General features: G+C 39.6%; 2 protein-coding genes across 2 annotated transcripts; one reads left to right on the top strand and one right to left on the bottom strand.

Annotated features, from left to right (window-relative positions):
• Window positions 1-406: 406 nt before the first annotated feature.
• Window positions 407-2,032, top strand: mplkip (M-phase specific PLK1 interacting protein). Its single transcript, XM_067475194.1, has 2 exons — window positions 407-813; window positions 992-2,032. Exons 1-2 carry the CDS (start codon window positions 499-501, stop codon window positions 1,094-1,096), a joined length of 420 nt encoding a protein of 139 aa, XP_067331295.1. The 5' UTR covers window positions 407-498; the 3' UTR covers window positions 1,097-2,032.
• A 13-nt stretch (window positions 2,033-2,045) lies between these two features.
• LOC137098686 (cadherin-7-like) lies at window positions 2,046-12,219 on the bottom strand. The gene is made up of 11 exons (XM_067475193.1): window positions 11,983-12,219; window positions 11,461-11,755; window positions 10,649-10,768; window positions 8,082-8,249; window positions 7,751-7,938; window positions 7,192-7,445; window positions 6,747-6,883; window positions 6,545-6,666; window positions 5,485-5,602; window positions 4,912-5,160; window positions 2,046-4,163 (listed from the first exon to the last, which is right to left on the bottom strand). Exons 1-11 carry the CDS (start codon window positions 12,214-12,216, stop codon window positions 3,712-3,714), a joined length of 2,337 nt encoding a protein of 778 aa, XP_067331294.1. The 5' UTR covers window positions 12,217-12,219; the 3' UTR covers window positions 2,046-3,711.
• Window positions 12,220-22,563: the final 10,344 nt, after the last annotated feature.

Genomic DNA, 22,563 nt, shown 5'->3' with positions numbered 1-22,563 from the left:
TAGGAATACATGCGTTCATATAAATGAGCCGTATAAATGAATATCAACAAAAGTAATGCAGTGTACATTTGATTTTTTTTTTTTTATATGGACGTGCATACAGCCTACAGGTTTATCCTTCAACATTATCACTGACAGTTGGTTAGTGTCCGTTTGTGTAATAGTTAAGATTAAAAACTACTGTAAACAGTCAGTGTTGAGCTAAGATGCTGCTGCCCCATTTGGAAATCTTTCAGTTCTCCAAAGTTTGGAAGGCTTTATTCGATTATTGCTTTGTTCTTCTGAGCTTGAAGACAAGGTACTATTTAAATAATTTTGACTTACATTTTAATGCAGTTTTCTTTCTGCAGTTTTCCTGTGGGCGGCGCTGCAGAACTGGGCGTAAAGTGCGAGTGTTTCCGTTTCCGGTTTTAACTCCGTGTTTCGTTGTTGCGCTTTTTCCGGGTCTCTCTGAATTCGGAAGCTCCAGATATCGTCTCTCCAATATTAGTCGCTCAGATGTACCGAGTCCCGGCTAGACCTCAGCGTAGTCCCGGAGCTCCGCGTCCGGCTGGAAGGTTTCCTTCCCCGTCCTCCTGCTGGGCTTTCCCCGGAGCCCGCTCTCCGTACGGAGGCTCCGGACACCGCGGAGCTTCCACCAGGGTTTGCCCATCTTACTCTCCGGGTTCCCCGTCCTATTCCCCGGGGTCTAATCGAGGGTACAGGGACCGTTCTCCGGGCGGATTCATCAGCGGATCTCGGGGGTTTGGGGGCCAGATGCGACGCAGAGGAGACGGTTTCAGGCGGCCCCAGTCCTTCAGTCCAAATTTCCAGGTAAAGTTTCAATTTCGATTAAACATCACGTTGGATATTTAATTTAAATTGAGTTGAATGGCATAGTAGTTGTTTGGTGCGACATGTTTCCAGGTAAGTGTTCAGACTTGTTTAGATTCCAAAGAAGTCGTTAAACATTGGGATTAAATTCTCACAGTCAGTGTTTGTGTGTTTCCAGTCTTCAGACTCGTCCGTGGAGAAATATTTCAGCCCGTCGATGCTGCAGGATCCCTGGGCCGCTCTGCAGCCTCTCACAGCTGCAGACGCAGCCAGACGCACGTGACCGGAGCCTCCATCCTCATGAAATCAATCATCATCACTATAGTTATCTTGTTCTAAGTCCCAGTTGTTTTTTATTACATATCAGTAAAGTATTTCATTAAACCATTGAATCATGGTCAATTAGATTTCAATTTTTGAAAAATTTTACATTTACAAGAACAGACTTTTTTTGGTCAAAGGGAAACAGGTCGATCAAAGTTATTTTAATACTACTATAAATAATCAAAATAATCACTGCAGCAAGCAATTTTAGAATCAAACAGGTAATATCAGTGAATGTATGTAAAGGATTTTAGTATAAGTATACCTGTATCTGGAAGGTCTGTATCAAAAATCATTCCCTGAGGTGTAAAGAACACTTAAGTCAACTTTATTTTAGATTATTGAGATTGATTATTAGGATTATTCAAAAGCAGAAGTCAGAGGATGGATACAAAAAAATATTTCTTAGTAGTCACAGTCTTTTTCTACATTTTATCTAGAGGTGAGGAAAGATGCAAAGTGTCCTGGTCCTCCTGACCCACATAGTTTAACATTTGCTCACCTGGACAGACTAATTCACACACTAGAACCAGAACATTTACTTCATGTTTAAATTCTGAAACTCCAGTGAAATCTGCTTATGGAAGATTTGTAAGATTACAAGAATAAATCCTCTAATGAACACAACTAATAATGAAACAGTAAATATGCACAATTAATAAAACAACTAATAAGTAGCAAACACAGTAACAAACTATTATACTGAGAGGTAGAACAATGAATGGACTTATGAGGCAATAAGAAAAGTCAGAAAAAAATCACTAACATTTTTTTAAGTTGTAATGTCACTGTCATAATTTGGCCACTAGATTTCACACTTTGATCATATGATGTTTAAAGTTGTTCAATCGGTTTTTACTGTTTAATTTTCTTTAAAGCATCACTGTGTAAATGATTTGGACTTTTCATCATTATTCCTTAAACAACAATCCAGAGGCAGCAAGACACTCCAGGGCTCTATAGTCCACCAGGACCAAACCTTTTTTCTCAGCTTGCAGAGCAGTCCTGAATACCCAACTGAGCAGATTTTGGGCCCTGATGTAGCTGTTGCACCCAGACTTATTTTTTTATGTATGGGCAGTCACTATTATATAATTAGTTTCAATAGTAATGCAGTACACATTATTATTTCACATTAATAAAGTTGGTTTATTCACTGACGAGTCAACATGAAGGTGAATAAGCTACAGGTAGAGCTGAACCTCCATGAACTGCAGTTGAGTCTGTGATGGACAATGTGCAGACTGGGTCACATCACTGGACTGAACTGGGTGAGGAATAATCAATATTCACATTGCAATATTGTTTTTAAGTTACAGGAAGCAGACTTCATCTGTGGAGGTTTGGATAAAAAGACATCTCCAGCTCAATAAAAATAGCAGCTATTAGACCTAGAACGACCCTCTCTCAACAGAGATTTTCTATGAGACCACTTAACATTTAAGGAGGCTTCTTCATCACTCTCCAGGCAGTTTCACAGTCGTTCACACTTCAATGCATGTGACTAACAACACAAATGAAAGGAGGAAACAATCAGACAACAGCCCCCAGGTAACCGTTTGAACAAAGTGTCAATAAATGGCTGACACAGCTGAAAACAATCCACGGGGGAAAGTGACTTATTTAGACTTCTATGAGGCACTTTGTGCTGGTTAAATTTCTGACTTTGGTTTAAAAATGAGGTGGCATCTTGCCATTAATGATCTTTTTAATTAAATCTTTGTATAATGTATGCATGCCAGAGAAATTGGAGTTCTTGAACAGAATTCTACCAAGGAAAAACAGTTTTCGCAAATCTACTAACCAGATTACAGAAACCAGCTTTTTAATTTACATACCACTTAAGAAGTCAACTTTCCCAACAAAGCAGAACATGGAAATGCCCTCAGTGAGACTTTGGTGGTTTAAAAAAAAAAAACTCAACTGGGTTGACAAACTCCAAGAGGGGAACTCTTTCTGGTTTCTGGTTTCAGAAATGCTGATCACAGTTAGTTCAGTCAAACCAGAGCTTAGTCATTCAACTTGGTCAATATGGAGCAGGGCTTCCATTTTAATTCAGTGGTGTTATATGTATAAATGTGTGACATTGAAGGTAAATAGAGGAAAGTCAGTAAAGTTACACAAATACATTTTATTCAGCATCATTCATTCATCATTTAGGAGACTGGGATTTCTAAATAGACTCTTATCACAGATCCAATTATTTAGCTATATTCTGATGGGGGTAAAATGGCAACAGATTAAATTATTAATTAAATAAGATTCAATTAATCATACAGATATGGAAGAAGAAATCTCCCAATTTCATATGAAATACATCAGATGTTTCTAGAGTTGCACACATGATTACATGTGTCAGTGCAGAGAAATTTACTAAGTAAACTGAAATTCCATCCTACTCTTGGTTCTTCTGTTTTCACAATCACTAAAGTGATTGGGCAACAAACATGAAGCAATGCATGTTCGACATCAGGAACATCCCTGCCACCACCCCTCCTTATCCAGATTCAGGTACAAGTGACAAATAGCTCAAACAGGTAACACCCCCCTCTGGTCCCTGTAGCCCTTGCAGCACTACGAGAAAACTCCCCCTCCCTCCTGGTGTCCGTAGAGATCTGCAAGCTTCTTGAACCTCGGCCCCCATTCCTTCAGAAAGCTGTAGTCCTTTTCTGAGTCTGATGAGCTTAAGGAGCTGAGTGACTCAGCAGCTGACCCACTGCCCTCAAAGACAAAAGTCTGTAGTGAGTCGTAGGGGGGTGCTTTCAGTTCCAGGTCTGCCTCCCGCAGTCGGTTCTTGATGAATTTCTCAAACATCTGGTTCTTTTCCATCCTGGACTCTAGTCTCAGAGGGCCTTGGTTGATTTTTTTCAGGTGTCTCAAAGCAGACATGTCAAAGGCCTCTGTGTCTTCTTCACCTCCGCCTTCATCATCATAACAGACAATGTTTTCTTGAATGTCTCGCTCGTCATCTGTTATCAGAAGCTCCCCCCTCCTGTGTCGAATAGCCACTGTTATCATGATGATACCTGAGGAGCAAAGAGGGAGCGGGGTAAATTACCTTTTAGCTTCTAGTTAAATGACCAAAATTCAGCTGAATTTCTGCACAAGAAACATATTAAACTGAAAACATCTTTGGCAGCAGTGCAGCGATACACAAAAATTTCAACAAGGCTTATTCTTCTGATCAATCAGAGAGGGCTGAACCCTTTGGGTCACATGCTGATGTGAAAACATACTCTGTGTTTAATGCCCTGACTGGATCAATGTATACCTCTTGCTTCAGGTAGCTTGATTTCCAAAAGTTTCAGATTGAAGCTGTAATTTAGCAACCACTAGCTAAAATTGCTACTCTCTTTATTCTGAGAGAGTGACATAGATTCAACATCAGAAGTTAAAAATATGGTCAAGGAATATATAAAAAAGTTATAGTATAATAATGAAGACCACATTGGTACAAACGTTTGCATCCCCCCTGATTAATTAGTTCAGAACTAAGTGAGATTAATTTCTGATAAAGGGAAATTTGTTCCTTTGTTCAGCTGAATGTTTATTAAATATTAAACATCCCCATAGGACACAATAAGTATTGCTCTCAGAACCTAACCAACCCATTGTGGCCACAGACATCAGAAAAAAGGAGAAAAACTCCTGTCTAGAATGAAAACCTGTCCCAGGTTAGTATGAGTCCTGACCCAAGAGTAAGCAAGTGGACCTTATGTGGATGAGCACAGTCTGAAAATGGTTTAGGACTATGACTGGTGCAGGAGGTTGTACCGAGCAGTGTGAGGAAGCAGGTGAGGGAGGTTGCAGTGGTATTTAGTCCGACAACTAGGAGCGCCCCCATCCCCCAACTGCAGGACCGGTGGTTTCCATCCAGGTCACAGTTGCAGACGGTGATAGATAGTGTATTGGTGCTGCTGAGAGACGGACTCCCCCCATCTGAAATCACCACCAGCAGGATGTGGACCAGCTGGTCCCGCTGTAGGAAGTCACCATGTAAAGTCAGGACAGATGCTGTGTTGTCTGAGGAAAGTAAGACAGGAAGAAACGCATGAGTGAAAACAGCAGGTTAAACAACCATTGAAATGATTAGTGATTTAAGTTAAACCGCAGAGTTTACCGTGATTGTTACTGATAGTTTTAGTAAAGATGTATTGCTGCTTTGCTATGGTTAGATTATTAATTATTATTATTATTATTATTATACTCTAAGGTTATGTTTATAAATTTAAACTGTGAACTGTATCTGTATATACTTAATGAATGTAGACCTTTAGTTTTATTTAACCTGTTATGTTTAATTTCTTACAGTAGACCTTTGTGATTAGTTATTAAGGTGGACTGAACCTTTGTTGTCTCTCACGGTGAAGTTGAGTTCCCCAGGAGCCTCAGGACTCAAAGAAAACAGAAAGTGATGCCCATTGTCTGGTTTATCTCGATCCACAGCACTCACAGTCTCGATGATCTGAAGACCAGAAAATTTGTGTTTCAGACTAAAATCATAAATTCTGTCAAAGCTTTAGACGTTTCAATCTCAAGGCATTTTAGAGGGGGTGGATGTAGCTTTGTTGGTAAAGGCAGTTGTCCACAGACCATGGGGTCAGTGGTTCGACTCCCGGCCCTATATTTTGAATATTCTCTGAGCAAGACACTGGACCCCTAACAGCCCATTTCCCTCCCCAGTGCCGGTACGAACCCCGGTAGAAACTGGGGAGGGTTGCGTCAGGAAGGGCATCCGGCGTAAAAACTGTGCCAAATCAACATGCGTACAATGATCCGCTTTGGCGAAACTTAACTAACAGGATAAGCCGAAAGGAAAAAAAAATCTCAAGGCATTTTAGAGCCACAACACACAAGGCTGACAGTTGTAAATGGGTCAATAATTGAGTGTCAACATGCATATACTAGTTTCATAGATGGGAAGGTTACGGGTTAGGGTTAGGCTCCTAATTTTGACAATATTCTGCAGGTGGTTTAAGGCTGATCTAGAGATTTGTCTGGTTTTATAAATAAATATAGCTGGGTGTCATCTGCATAGCAATGGGAATTCGTGGAGTTTCCTAAAGGAGACATGTTTAAAGTAAAAATCATTCAACAGAACCCAGAATTGTAATTTTCCTGTCTATGTTTTGCCCAAAGTGACAGGTATGTATTAAAACAAGATTTTCTCTGTTATTTTTGTGTCAAAAAGAGTGTAAAAACACTGTAGAAGACAGCTGTCATGTTGATTTGTATGTTTTTGCCACGATTTAAAAAGTCATGTGAATGATAATTCCAGTAAAAGGAAATAAACTGACACCAAACCAAAGTATAGAATCTCAGACAATAAGAAATGAAATAACATATTTACAGTGGACACAAATGTAAAGACAAAAACAGACTTCAGTCTGTTACAGGTGACATTTACCTGTCCAGGTTTGGAGTTTTCACAAACAAATGCTTGGTATGGGATGGCAAAGCTTGGGGCGTTGTCATTGACATCCAGCACAGAGACCAGAACCACAGCTTTTCCAACCTGAGATGGGTCCACTAACACAGACACACTTCTGTTAAGTATGTCTGATTACATCAGGGGACACAGGGAGTTAGCAACACATGGCGAAACTCACAGCTCTCTCTGGCAAGGATGGTGATGTTGTGCAGGTTGATAGTCTCTCTGTCCAGAGGTCTAGAAGTTCTGATCACACCTGAAGAACTGTCCACATCGAAAAACTGGTCCATGTCAGACTTTCTATCTATGGAGTACCTGTAGACAAACACACTCAGTATTAAGTAACTTCATTAAACAAGATGGTTTTCGTAAATGAAGCTGAAAAAAAAATGTTTGAGCTTCATAAAAAGTAGTTAAAGAAAACACAATCCTGTCTGACAGTTCTCCATGTCCCATGTTCAGATCCAAACAATATCTATTATCACTTTGATGTTGGGTGTTATTTTGTATTGTCTGTGTCTCTTTGTTGCTCCACTGCCGAACAAACTATTGTCCTTTGGTGACAGGGAGGTATTACAGAGTATTCAGTCAGTGTCTCCTATTATTGTTTTAACTCGATGTACCTGACCGGACTCTTGTTGGCATCAGGATCATTTGCTGAAACTGATCCCACACTGGTTCCCACTGCAGCTGCCTCAGAAACCACCATTCTACTCAAGGAGGAGGAGAAGACCGGGGGCTCATCCACATTTCCTACCAGCAGACAAACTAGGGCCACGTCATTATATGGACCAGCCATAAGGACGCGTGTGTCCACATATCGGTTGGATGCCTCAACTCGCAGACTGTAGCTTGACTTGGTCTCGAAGTCCAGAGTCTGGAGGAGAGAAAACACAAGATCCACTGGACTTGATTCTGTTGGACTACAACAGTAAACTTTGATCTGAAGGTTGACACATGATCTGATCACGGAAAAACCAAACTGGCTTGATTTTTTTCCCCTCCAGATTAAAACATTAGCAAAATATTCAGGAGGATCTGCCTTCAGTACAAACAACAGATGAGTTATTTCTGCATCAGTGACATGACTAAATTGAAAGAGTGAGTCAGCGGCTACTGACAGGAGGGTTCTCCTGTGGGACTGAAAACTGCAGACACACACAGTCACTTATAAACCGTTACCTTTTGTAGGATAACCAGACCTTCCTGTGTGTTTGGGTCAGTGAGGATCCTAAAGGTTCCCACTCCATCCCCATCCAGGATCCTGTAGTCCATCTCAGCATTTGGACCAACATCCAGATCCAGAGCTTTGATCTTAGCAACCACAACTGAAACCAATTCAGACTCTGGAACACTGAACTGGTAACTCTCTGTCAAAGAAAGATACAGAGGTACATGTAAGTACAGGCATGCCCAGTTACACAGTACAGTTACAGGTGACCTGTTGGATTGAGGGGGTTTGTGTTCTGAGGGTCTGTGGTGTGGTGGTCTGAGGTTGCCAAGTCAGACTCACTGCGAGTAAAGCGAGGTGGGTTATCATTGATATCCGTCAGGATCACAGTGACCGAGGTGGTTCCAGACAGACCCCCTATCTGACCAATCATGTCTTTGGCTTGGATAACCAGCAGGTAGCGGTCCTGTGCCTCACGGTCCAGGTCAGCTAGAGCTGTCCGTATAACACCTGCAGTACAGATGAAAGTCGAGTTAAATCCAGACTGAATCTACACTGAGTACGCATTCGAGTGTCCAGGTGGGGAACCTAATGAAAATAGACTTGTTTTGTGTTTTGAAGGAACTAGATTACATTTTTTGTGAAATAATGGTAATTGTAAACATGTCAGTTCCCAGGCAAACTATTTTTCCACCAGAACATCTGATGCTGCAGAACTAAGGCCAGTTTCTGTGTATTCCGATCAATTAAACACATTCTGGTCTTCTTCAGTCTGTAAGATCCTGCTCCGGGTCTGAGAAAAAGGGTCAAGGAGGAAAAAAAAACTAAACACCTATTTTGAATTGCATAAAAAAAAAAAAGAAAGTTCTCCAGAACCTGAACCAAAGCATCCAATCTCCTATTAATGGAAGAAACCTCTAGCAGAACCAGGCGTTTAAAAAAAGCTTGACATTATCCATGCTGTGGTAAAGTTTACCAACAGCTAAATCCAAAGCAGAGTCTGAGTTGACATAAAAACATTTTAAACAAAGCAAAGGAAAAGCTGAGTGTTGGGGTTTTATTTTACTGATGTTGCTAAATGTGTTTAATACATTATGTAATGTAAGTTACCAGATAGAAATAAGAATGAGTTTGGTAAAAACAAATCACCAACATGATGTATTTGCTGGTGGAGGATATGTAAGCAAACAATCATCCAGTATGAGCATAGCATGTAACCCTTAACAAATCACACCGCTAGAACTACAGCTTTGCCAGGGCCCAGCAATTTATTACTCCTATCTTGGATGTAGTGTCACTCTATTGCAGCATAATTAAGGGTTGATTCAATCAATCTTTACTTTTATTGTACTTTTTGGACAAGTTGCTGCAGTTGAAAGTGTTTTAAAGATAATTTATGAAGTTATAGGAAATCATTTTCAGACTAAATCACAAAACATGAATTCAAATAAAGTAGAATATAATAATTACAGATTCAAAGAACATTAATACATCACAAGTAATTTTAGTGGTAATATAGTAAGAAAAACAATTAAAACTTCAAAATTAAATACAAAATTAAATTAAATTCAAAATTAAATACATTATAAGAGGAAATAGAAAATTATTAAACACTCAAATAAAAGAATAAACAAAAAATGATAATAAAGATGAATCCTGTCCTTTTAGCTTATCCTGTGAGTTCATGGTTGCCACAGTGGATAATTGTACGCATGTTGATTTGGCACAGTTTTTACACTGGATGCCCTTCCTGACGCAACCCATCCATATTTCTACCAGGCTTGGACCGGCACTGCACAGATGGGGATGGGAGAGGGCTGTTGGGAGATCAGTGTCTTGCCCAGAGACACTACGACATATAGCCGTGACTGGGGATTGAAACCACTGACCCTGTGGTCCGTGGACGACTGCCTTACCAACTGAGCTACAGCCGCCCCGACAATAAGGATACATATATTCTGTAAAATTTACAGTTAAAACTTCAATCTTTGGCTTTTAAAGTTTAAAAAAAATCAACTCTCTCAGGAACTGAAAGCACAGATTGCTTAATACATTGGGCGACTGTGGCGCAGGAAGGTAGAGCGGTTGTCCACCAATCTCACAGTTGTTGGTTCAATCCCCGGCTCCTCCGGTCACATGTCGAAGTGTCCTTGAGCAAGACACTGAACCCCAACTTAGTTGCTCCCGGTGAGTGTTGGCTAGCTGCATAGCAGCTCCCCCATCGGTGTATGAATGTGTGTGTGATTGTTAGTGTGAATGGGTGAATAAGAAGCAGTGTAAAGCGCTTTGAGTGCCAATAGGTAGAAAAGCGCTATATAAGTGCAGACCATTTACCATTGGAAGCATCTTTTCCGGTTTACTTACCTTATGGAATCCACTTTATCCACTGTCCTGCCCCACCTTTCCTTGGTTCCTACTTCCCCCTACAACACTTCCCTCTGACTTACCTGTATTAAATAATTATTTTCTTCCAGCTGAAAAACTTCTCCAGATGACATCACCCAGAGGTGTTCAGATGATGTCATCTGAAGGAGCTTTGGAAAAGCAGGTTGGCCACGATTACAAACTCCATAGTATGAGCAACAAGATAACATAATCTGAACTACAGTTTCCTCCAAGTGATGTCATCTGGAGACATTTTTCAGAAGAAGAGAGATATTTAATATAGGGAAATCAGAGGGAAGTTTAATGGCATTTATTTATGTGTACTACCCAAACTAGAACCAAAAGAACCAAGTTCAATATCAATGAAGGTGTCCTTTAATTTTTTTAACAATGTTTTTATTTGAAAGTTTTTGACAATAAGAGGCTAGTAAAGACTTCTTTCTGAAGACATTTTATTAAACACTTTATAGTTTGAGCACATCAGCTCACAAGTGAGTTAAGAGTAGTTAAAAATGAGTGCTCACCAGTCTTTGGCTCCACAGAGAAGTATGGCTGACCTTGTAGGATGCTGTAAACCAGTTTGGCAGAATTTCCATAAGTTGGATCATCAGCGTCCGTCGCTACAACTGTGACCACTGATGTGCCTGTTAAGACAACACTTTAATGATTTATAACGCAACTTTAGCAAACAGGAAATCACGCTAACACTTGGAGACAGTCAATTAGTGCATTTGAAGACATATAAACATGTTTAAAAAATATTTCCCAAATGAATCAACTTCTTTAAAATAACCTGGTTTTGTTCATTCTCCTATTTTTCACCAGGATTTTTAAATTAAGAGCCTTGGCTGCACTCTAAAATTTCACATTAAGAGCAGAAGCCTCTAAAATAGTTTTGCAGTGTTTGATCTCATTAATCTTCAGCTCAGAGACACCAGCTTTTGTCTGAACAGAAACAGATTTATTTCCAATGCATTAAGCAGGAGAACACAGACACCAGCCCAACTATTTCTACTATGTTTCTATTTAATATTTCAGAAGAACCGAACCTGAAGGATAAAAACCTGGAAATGATGCATAATATATAATATTAGATAATTCCCCTAAAACCCTATGCCTGTGTCTACTTTAAAGACAATCTGAAATTATTCAGTTTTATTATATATTATATTGAGTTATAATATATATATATATATATATATATATATATATATATATATATATATATATATATATATATATATATATATATATATATTTATTTATTATATTATTTATTATATATAATATATTTTATTATATATCAGTTTTATTACTGTTGTGTGTTCAGACACACCTACAGGAGCTTGCTCAGCCACCCTGGCAGTGTATGGTCCATTCAGAAACTTGGGCTCATTGTCGTTGATGTCCTGGACTTTGATGATGAACTCAGACTCGGGTTCGATTGGCAGGTTGGTGTCTCGGTCTCGAGCCTGAGCTCTTAGAATGTAGTATGCCTGCTGTTCCCGGTCTAACCTCTTGGTGGCATGGATGTCACCTGTGTTCTCATTGATAGTGAAGATTGACATTGCTCCTTCACCTTTTAGGACATACTTCACTTGGCTTTCTCCCTTATCCATGTCAGAATGGAGCTGCAGAAAACAGAAACCAGGTAAATATCAGAGGAAACCAGATATTCATCCCTCTACATTCTGGCTCCATATAAACTGATTGTACTTTCAAATTCACCTAATTTGTTCTTGATAACTAAAGGCAGAACTGGACCAGAACCATAACCAGGATTGGGATAGAATTTTGATAGATTCTACATTGGCAAAGAAGTGATTATTTGTCCTAATTAGACGTGATGTCTTTGTACCTTTCCCACATACAGTGGCTCATCCCCGGTGTACTCTTCCAAGACAAAGAATTGGTTCCACACCCAGTTCCTCTTCCTTCTCTGGTAAGTAAGGAAACCTTCTGTTGCTCCTCGTCCTCCACCTGGTACCTGATGGAGGAGGATGGAGTTCAGGGTCATTGCCTCGGGTCCTGAGTCCTCCCACAGCAATAGGACAAATATACTGAGCACCCTCAGAACCCGAAAGCACTTCATCTCTGAGGAGACAGACAATGTCCAGCTGTCCAATGAGGAGACATCAAACTGAAGTTTGACTAACTGAGTAAAGTAGTTTGACAAAATAAAGACTGACAGTTCAGATCCATTAAGATATTTTGATAATAGAGAATATGGTCGAGGAGTTTTAGTTATGAGAAAATTTTATTTAACTTTATTTATATAGTGCTAATTGTTAACATGGTCAACTCAAGGCACTTTACATAATATTCTCAAGACTATAAAGATGTATAGAGAACAAATCCCAACAAATCCCTCTTGACCAAGGCAACACTGGAGAGGAAAAACTCCCTTTAAAGGGAAGAAACCTCCAGCAGAACCAGGCTCCTATTTTTGGCAATGTTCCATAGGTGGAAGAAGGTTGTTCTAGAGATTTGTTTTATATGTGAAGTAAAGGACAAATCCTGGTCAAAAGTAACTCCAAGGTTCCTTGCAGTAGTACTGGACGCAGTGGTGCCAGACTTACGCCATCTAGAGTAACATATGGTTGGACCATATGTCTTAGATTTTTAGGCCCAAATACTATGACCTCAGTTTTGTCTGGGTTTAGAAGTAAAAAATTATGGGACATCCAGGCCTTTATGTCTTGTATACATGCTTGAAGCTTGATTAACTAATTTTTTTCATCTGGTTCCATAGATAAATATAGCTGGGTATCATCAGCATAGCAATGGAAATTTATGGAGTGTTTTCTAATAATGTTGCCAAAAGGAGACATATATAAAGTAAAAAGTATTGGTCCTAACGCAGAGCCTTTTGGAAGTCAATAGCTAACCTTTGTGAGCATGGAGGATTCATCATTAATATGAACAAATTTCAATCTATCAGATAGATAAGATTCAAACCAACCTCGTGCAGTTCCTTTAATCCCAATTTCATGTTCTAGTCTCTGTAATAAAATGTTATGATCAATGGTATCCAATGCAGCACTAAGATCTAACAGAACAAGTAAAGAGATGAGTCCATTATCTGAGGCCATGAGAAGATCATTGGTGAATTTTACCAGTGCTGTTTCTGTACTATGATAAACTTGTGAGGAAATATTGGTAAATTATCCGCTTCAATTCCATACATAAGGACAAGGTCTAAGGTGTGACTAAAACAGTGAGTTGTTTTTTTTACATTTTGGAAGAACCAATTGAATCTAATAGTGATTTAAGCAAAGTGCTGAGGCATCTACATGAACGTTAAAGTCACCCACTATAATGACTTTATTTGTACTAAGCACTAAATCAGATAGAAAATCAGAAATTTCAATCAAAAAAACAAATAAGGGACTGGAGGACGGTACACGATAACAAATAATAGTCCAGTTATAAAAGGCTAAGAGTAAGGCTCTCAAATGAGTTATAACTATGTTCAGGTCTAGGGTTTATTGGTAAGCTTGAGTGAGGGTTAGGGTTAGGGTTAGGGTTAGGGTTAGGGTTAGAGGGTTAAAATTGCAGCTACTTCTCCACCTCAGCCTGTGCTTCTAGGAACATGATAATTAATATGACTTGGAGGGGTTGACCAATTTAGACTGACATATTCTTCCTGCTGCAACCAAGTTTCAGTAAGACAAAATAAATCGAATTGATGATCGCTTATTAAGTCATTTACTAATAGAGATTTAGAAGAGAGAGATCTGATATTTAATAATCCACATTTAAATAGTTTTGGGGTTTTGCTCTCTAAGAGGAGTAGTCTTAACTTTTATTAGGTTATCATTATTAACTCCTCTTGTGGTCAATTTTGGTTTAAGTAATTTAGTTGGTCGGGGAACAGACACAGTCGCTATAGGTATATGGGAGTTGTGGGGGGGTGACGGTTGTAAAGATACTGCAGAGAGGCGTGTAGGACAGGATCTCTGCATCCTAGGCTCAACACTGGATTGTTTTCAAGTCTTCAAACAAATTATTCCTGTACCGGTGGTCACATAATTGTTTTGCAAATAATAGGATATGAATAGGATTTATATATATATATATATATATATATATATATATATATATATATATATATATATATATATATATATATATATATATATATATATATATATATGATTTTAGAAATGAAGGGAAGATTGTATATTGTTCTTTAATGGAGTACAACACCTGAGTTAAGGGAATGTTTTTTTTAAGTAGGAAGTTAGATAAACAGAAACAGAGAAATTGGAGAAGAGATGTGGGTTAGGAATCAGTTAAAATGTTTAGAGAACCCAATTCAACACAGAACAAATGAACTCGGACACAATCCTTTCATTGTGAGAACAGAGCAAAGCGTCAAAAATATTCTGTAAAATGCATTAACTGAAAACAACTTAAATCAGATTCCTGATGCTGTGTTCCATGTTTTTCATTAAAGAGACATTTTCAGTGTCCCAGTTCTTTTTATTTACAGGGTGAGTCAAACATGTTAATCTGATTTAAAGCCCCAATTAATCCTGTTAAATCTGGTTCAGTTAAACTGCTAAAATGTGTGTCAGTCACTTGAGATTCAATGAAGATTGATTCAATGAAGATTAAAAAGCAAACCCTTACCGTTCAGCAGCTGATATGTTGAAAATGCAGGTTCTTCAGGTTCTCTGAATTTTATCCCCTGATCAGAAGATGTGTTCCAGTCTGTCTCTTACAAAGACCTCACACACTCTGACAGAGCAGAGGGGGATTCAGCTCCACCTCCATCAGTAGGGGGTTGAGGACCAGAGGGGTAGGCAGATGAAACATCATTATTATTAATGCTGCTGTGGTTCTTCAGGTCTATTTGTTTTTTTTACATCAGTTGATTGCTTGGGTTTTAACTGAATACTTTCAAAAACTGTCACCAGGTGCTGTCTCTCTAAAATCTTAAACCCACATCAGGGTTCTATCATGATTGATCTGCTTCAGGACTGATGACTGAAGCTTGACTGGGTTTGTTCCATGAGTAAAACTTGAACCCTTGTCACATTAACACATGGACTAGGTTCATGCTTATCTGAAACTTAGTTTCATTTTGTGTTTAGCTCAGAGTAAATGGTATTTTTATTGGACTGCATCATGATCCAGGGGTGTTCTAATATTCAGACTCCCTGATAGAAACAGGTCTGAAACAGAAACATTCAGCTTTTTACCTATGGTGTATGTTTGGGGTAACTAATAAAGTGGTCATTGTATCTGAAAAGACCAGTAGCTGCAGGAGGCTCAGTGACAGTAGAAGAAGAAAACTTTGAGTCAACCTTCCTGTGTCACAGAAACTGTGTGCATATATGTTACTGGACTGTAGGACGTGGACTGAGACGCGAGTGGGAGGAGGAGACGCGAGCCAAAACACAACTACCTCGGGTCCAATTTTGGTCAAATCATTCTGTCAGGTTAGTTTTTAGGGTGAACCCAAGTGCAACAAGGCAGGAGGGGTTGTGGTGAGCATTAGTTTTATTAACAATTATAAGTAAAAACAAGAAACCTACTAACATAAATTCTCTCCTACAAGGAGGACAAACTGCCACTATTTTAGGAGGTGAACACCATACAAACACAGAAACATAAACCAGTGATATAGAAACAAACCATCTCCATAGGTGAACCAAACTTAAAACCCAACACGGATGAGGCTAATTAACCAAGGAGAAAATGAGGGAGCAAGCGAAAACTAAAACAACAACACCAGGAAATAACAAACATTGGCAAAGCTAAACATTAACGTAACAAGACAAACCCACACTAGAAAACAAATAATACCTATAAGTGTAAGGCGAACACACAGGAAACGACTAAGACACAGAATACCATAGATGTACGCACCATGGATCTGAGAGAAACACAATTTCAGTTCCCTGTATATATGTACTGTACATGTGGAAGAACTGACAATAAAACTTGCCTTGATTGACCAATCAAATCAAACTTCAGAACAAAGATACAGGTAACAGAGTCAGGAGTCCAAAAACCATGAGACAGATGAGCCAGGAGATGTTGCATAGATAACCAAGGTGAAACAAAGACAATAATCCTACAGAGAACCAAGAGGAGAGCTGGGTTGAATAAGGCAGGGGAACAGGTGAAAACAATTGTGAACATTGACGTGTGTTGAAGCTGGGGAAATGAACTGGAGACAGGGAGGGGACGAAAGGGGTACAAAATAAAAGTCCAGAACAGGAAGTGGGCCAGATTATGAGACCATGAGAGACAACAAGATCTAATGAATGTCCCTGTTCATAGCCACACAGCCACACATTGTACTAGATTAAAAGAATCAATAATGGCTTAAAAGTCTTTCACCAATGGTTTAACAGTTTCATTCCCTCCAGAAAATACACAACACCGACATTTGATGTTACTGATGCATTTATTTATTTTTAATTAGCACTTGTTGCTGTTGCTTGCTCTTAGTTATATCCACCGTCGGACTATTGAAACATATAACAAATCACATAGTAAGTACATGCTTTATAAAAAAGTAGATAAAATAAACATCAATATGTAAATAAGATACAAACCAGGATGCAAACCTAATACACATACCTAGCTGGCTGCACACATCTAAGAGGGAATCATTTCAAATAAAATATCTCAAAAACAAAACTTAAGAAACTTGAAACACCACAAAAGACACCTTAACTTTAAGCTTTATGTTATCGTTCCACGTGTTCTTAACCACCACTTGTCTAAAAGTGTCCATGTGCAACATAAAGGGACCCATAGTTCCGACATAGCAACACACAATTAAATATATCACACAAAATACATAAATACTATGTAAACAATGTAGGAAAAATTATGTAACATTTATGCCATTTAAATTACAGACATATTTAAAAATCACCAACAATGAGGACACGATCATAATTAGGCATGATTCCAGCAAAAAAAGCAGAAAAATCATTCACAAAGTCCTTGTTATATTTGGGGGGTCGATAAATGAAAGAATACATTACAGGGTCTGCAATGTATTCTCTGAATGTATTCTACCTCACGCAAAGTCACCTCAAATCTGGAGAATGAAGATGATAAGCCGCACTGCTTACATTTAAAATTATTTTTAAAAACATTTGCTGTTCCTCCTTCACGGCCCAACATCCGCGGGGAGTTAAAGTAGGAACATCCTGCCAGTAAAAGTTCCACAACAGCGCTACACTCACCAGCACCGTTCCAAGACTCTGTCACACAAAGGAAGTCCAGTTGAATAAATCCCTCAGGATAAACATTTTGTTTATCCCGGATCTGGCGTTGAACAGGGCAAACCTGGCCGGAGCTTGGTTCTGTGGTTTAGCCGATTTTGGAACCCGAGAAAGCGTTCACAATTTACGGGGGTTTACCCTAGCGGAGCAGAGGAGAGCAGGTGCAGTGGGGCCGGAATCCCTCATCACAGCCCGCAACAGGCTTCAGGCAGACTTCGATGGGATCCAAGAGGGGCTGTCCAGTAGGGTCAAGCATACATAGATCCCTGACATTTTGTGGGAGATCCAAGAGAAACTGGCGGTTATACACCATCAGAGACTCAGCCTGTGCCAAAAGCCAGGAAAAACACAAATACTAAGCAAAGTAAGAGCAGGAAATGAGCAGCCACACACATCGGCGCCATCTTCCTCTGATCACTACAGAGGCGCTTTTCTACCTGTTGGTACTCAATGCTGTTTACTATGCTTCTCATTTACCCATTCACACAATCACACACACACTGATGGGGGAGCTGCTATGCAGTTGGCCAATGCTGACCTGCAGCAAAGTTGGGGTTCAGTGTCTTGCTCAAGGACACTTTGACATGTGACTGGAGGAGCCAGGGATTAAACAAACAACTGCAAGATTGGTGGACAACCGCTCTACCTTCCTATGCCACAGTTGCCCCAGGTTATCACAGAAATTGCAGATGGGTAGGCAGGCTGGGAGAATACTGAAGATCAGCCAGAAGACAATAAACAGGCAGGCAGACAAAGAGATTTTCTGAAAAACTTTTCTGACAAAATGCAGGGAGAAGAGCTGGGAACAGGAAGTAAACTGGTAACTGTGGCAGCCCGAATTTGTTTCACACATGTAGGGGAAGCTGTAGTCCAGAGGTTAATAATATATAACATCTGAACATATTGTTTAATATTTTTCCCTCTGTCAACTGTTGCTACGTTAATTTCCTCACTGCTTCCTCATCTGCCTGCTTCTGACGGAGAAAACTGGCCAGCACCTTGGTAACAGCATCCACCACGTGCTCTATGAACTGATCAAAGGGGATATTATATAGTCCCACAGCATTATCAAAAAGCAGCTTGCTTTGAGCTGCTAGTGACAAGCCAACAACAGTCCTTTTTTCTTAGAGCCTGGCAATTAAAAAATATCCTGCATCCAGCTGTCTCACACCTTCCTTCTGAGTGAGATGAACATAAGCGTTTGGGCTCTCATCATCCTTAATGGGAACTGCAGCAATGCTGTTAGGACGAATTCTTGTTTGGAACCGCAGCCTCAGTGCAGCCCAAAATGTGTTCTGATGCCTATTAAAAATGTCTTTGTCGTGCGCTTGTGTTCCCACCTATAAGCCCAGTTGAGCTGCTACCAATCTTTTATACATTTCCTGTTTCCCCAGAATCTTTCCTAGAATGGCCTTAATGTCCCCAGTGCCAGGATGGTTGCAATGGTTTCTTCCTCAAATGCATATATACACTTACCAGCACCATCATGGAGACATGGAAGCCCTGCACCAGTCCCTTCAAGTCCATAGTCGGACATGGCAGATTTTGTAAATTTTATCTTTTTGCCAGCAGTGGATATTCTGATGCTTCTTCCATCACTGTTGAGGCTACTGGCCTCCCAATGACATTAAGTGTAATTTCTCCATCTAGCTTTCTACATTCTTCAACTACTTCATTCCCAAGATCAAACACATTCTGATCTGACCACAGGGTCAGTGTTTTGAATCCCAGTGTCCCAGTCCAGGTTTACTCTCCCTTTTAGGCTCTAAGCACTTCCAGAGTCACCACAATCAACAACAACGTTACAACAATGGCTTTTAGATTGTCCCTTTGGGGGTCCCCACAGCAGAATATGTTCTGCACGTTGATTTGGCATGTGTTTTTATGCCAGATGCCCTTGCTGCTGCAACCCTCCCATTTTTTTATCCAGGCTTGGGACCAGCACCAGGGTAGCCTTGGTGGCTGGGTGGGGCCACACCTGGTGAGGTGGGATTCAAACCCGCTGCCTTTTGATGTGCATAGCTCGCTCAAGTAAACATTGAAGACTGCAATGGAAAGACCAAAGCATCTTCAGAAGGGGTAGAAAAGCGTTAGGCACTGTCTATGGACAGCTGCAAGGTGAGAGACTGAAAACCACGTGAGTGGAAACTTAGATGCACAAATGTAAAAGCATATCAATGACACATTAACTGTAAAGAAAAACCACATAAGTGGGTGGAATATTAAAAAACAGTGTGAGCAGTATGGTAAAAACTGTATAAAAAGTGAAGAGAATTTGCCAGTGAGTGGCTACTGGAGTGAAGACAAGCCAGTAGAAGAGAGTAGAAAAGTAGGGAGTTAAATTTGAGGTTTTTGCTTTCTTAGTTTTTTTTTGTTCAGGACTGAGAAGTACAGAACAACTCTTCTGTAGACTGTACTGTTTTCTGCAACTGCTGAGACTTTTTGATTGTTGATATTCTTCAATAAACTTTTGAAAGACTCCAGTGCCTTGGGCTAATATCTTCTCAGGTAAGAACCTTTGAAATTTTAAACCTCAGATAGAAGAACAGGTCAAGATTATAAACCCCAAGATGGGGGACAAAGGGTAAGGATGCTGATAACCCAAGACTGAATTAGTGTTTCCTCCCTCTATCCACTGGTTGGTAGACAATTTCAATTTAAGTCAATTCAACTTTATTTATATATGCCAATTTACAACAAATTAATCTCAAAGCACTTTACATAATAAACTCCAGACTACACAAGTATGTAGAGGCAACCCAACAAATCCCCCTTGACCAAGCCCTAGGTAACAGTGGAGAGGAAAAACTCTCTTTAATGGAAGAAACCTCCAGCAGAACCAGGCTCAGGGTGGGTGGCAATCTGCCTTGACCAGCTGGGGTGAGTGGAACGTGAAGAGAGAAAAGAAATGAAAAGAGCAACAAAAAGCAAAAACAAAACATTATACAGGCTGTTAGGATGAGCAGCTGCACACTTGAAACACACAGCTCCAAAGCCAAGGACACCTGCAGGAATGGACAGAGAGAAGGAGACAGAGGGGGAGAAGCACAACTACAGGAGAGAAAAGAAACAAAATTAATAGCATACAGTGGTGACAATAAATGTATAGAGAGAAAGAGGAGAGGAGCTCATTGCACTTGCGGGAGTCCCCCAACACTCTAAACCTATAGCATATTAAGTAGGAACTAGTTCAGGTTGACTGAGCAGTTTAAACTATATGCTTTATCAAAGAGGAAGGTTTTAAGCCTAGTCTTAAAGGTAGAGAGGGTTTCTGTCCCCGAATCTGGATTGGAAGATGGTTCCCAAGAAGAGGGGCTTGATAGCTGAAGGCTCTGCCTCCCATTCTACTTTTGCAAACTCTGGGAACCACAAGTAGGCCTGTATTCAGGGATCGAAGCGGTCTAATCAGGCGACATAGTACTATGAGATCTTTTAAATATGATGGAGCTTGACCATTAAGAGCTTTGTAGGTAAGGAGGAGGGTTTTTAATTCTATTTTAGATTGTATGGGAAGCCAATGGAGAGAAGCTAATGAAGGAGAAATATGATCTCTCTTGCCAATTCCAGTTAGCACTCTTGCTGCAGCATTTTGGATTAACTGAATGAGTTATTAGGACACCCCAAAAGTAGAGAATTACAGTAGTCCAACCTAGAAGTAACAAATGCATGGAGTAGTTTTTCAGCATCACTTTGAGACAGGATGCTCCTAATTTTAGAAATGTTCTGTAGGTGGAAGAAGTCTGCTCTAGAGATTTGTCTTATATGTGAGGTAAAGGACAAATCCTGGTCAAAAATAACTCCAAGGTTCCTCATCACAGCACTAGAAGCCAAAGTTATGCCATCTAAAGTAACTATATTGTTAGACAGATTAATTCTCATCGTTTTAGGCCCAAATAGAATAAGTTCATTTTTGTCTGAATTTAGAAGTAGGAAATTGTAGGACATCCAGGCCTTTATGTCTTTTAGGCATGCTTCAAGTTTGACTAATTGGTTAGTATCTTCTGGTTTCACAGCATAGCAGAAGGGCAGTGGAAGTTTATTGAATGTTTCCTAATAATTTTGCCTAAAGGTGACATATACAGATTGAAAAGTATTGGTCCTAACACAGAGCCCTGTGGACCTCCATAACTGACTTTGGTGCATAAAGAAGATCATTATCATTATCATTAACATGAACAAGTTGGAATCTGTCTGACAGATAAGATTTAAACTAATGCAGTGCAGTTCCTTTAATCCCAAATCCATGTTCCAGTCTTTGTAATAAAATGTTGTGGTCAATGGTGTCGGCACTAAGGTCTAGTAGGACGAGTGTGGACACGTCCATTATCTGAAACCAAAAGAAGATCGTTGGTGACTTTTACCAGTGCTGTTGTATGAACTCTAAATCCTGACTGAAAGTCTTCATACAAATCATTCCTGTACAGGTGGTTGCATAATTGCTTTGTAACTACTTTTTCAAGGATTTTACAAATAAACAGAAGATTTGATATCAGTCTATAGTTGGCTAAGTCACCTGGATCAAGACGAGGTTTTTTAAGTAGATTACAGCAACTTTATAGGCCAGTTTCTAAAGGTAGGTTGATCAAATCTAATATGAACTTATTTATTAAATGTGGAACATCTTTGAGCAATTTGGTTGGGACAGGGTCTAAAATTCATGTTGTTAGTTTTGAGGAAGCAATAGTTGAAGTTAGCTCAGTGAGATCTATGGGTAAAAAGCAGTCTAAGATGGATGGGGGCCTTATTGAGGATCCTAGAGCTGTGATGTAACATGAAGATCCATCTGTAATATATTGGGGGAGGATCTGGTGAATTTTTTCTCTAATGGCTACAATTTTATTCATAAAGAAAATCATGAAGTCATTGCTGCTCAGAGTTAAGGTTATACTAGCCTCAATAGAACTATGGCTCTTAGTCAGCCTGGCTACAGTGCTAAAGAGAAACCGGTGGTTGTTTTTGTTTTCCTCTATTAGTGCTGAACAATATATTGTTCTGGCATCACGGAGAGCTTTTTTGTAAATTTTTAAACTGTTTTTCCCGGCTAACCGGGATTCTTCTGAATGATTGGAACACCACTTCCTTTCTAACTTTCGTATTGCCTGCTTTAAGCTGCACATTTGTGAATTGTACCATGGAGGTCAGCTCCTCTGATTCACTGCTGTGACTAAAACAGTGAATTTACATTT

Source organism: Channa argus, chromosome 14 (genome assembly GCF_033026475.1).
Source record: "Channa argus isolate prfri chromosome 14, Channa argus male v1.0, whole genome shotgun sequence".
Taxonomy (NCBI): domain Eukaryota; kingdom Metazoa; phylum Chordata; class Actinopteri; order Anabantiformes; family Channidae; genus Channa; species Channa argus.
This window is presented reverse-complemented; position numbering and strand designations above follow the sequence as displayed.

Excerpts from the sequence above, each read along its gene's own strand:
- LOC137098686 (XM_067475193.1), bottom strand. The coding sequence starts at position 12,216 with ATGAAGTGCTTTCGGGTTCTGAGGGTGCTCAGTATATTTGTCCTATTG. Across the intron at positions 11,756-11,982 it reads AGCCACTGTATGTGGGAAAG|CTCCATTCTGACATGGATAA; the intron begins GTACAAAGACAT and ends TGTTTTCTGCAG. Across the intron at positions 7,939-8,081 it reads CCCACCTCGCTTTACTCGCA|AGAGTTACCAGTTCAGTGTT; the intron begins GTGAGTCTGACT and ends TTTCTTTGACAG.
- mplkip (XM_067475194.1), top strand. The coding sequence starts at position 499 with ATGTACCGAGTCCCGGCTAGACCTCAGCGTAGTCCCGGAGCTCCGCGT. Across the intron at positions 814-991 it reads CCTTCAGTCCAAATTTCCAG|TCTTCAGACTCGTCCGTGGA; the intron begins GTAAAGTTTCAA and ends GTGTGTTTCCAG.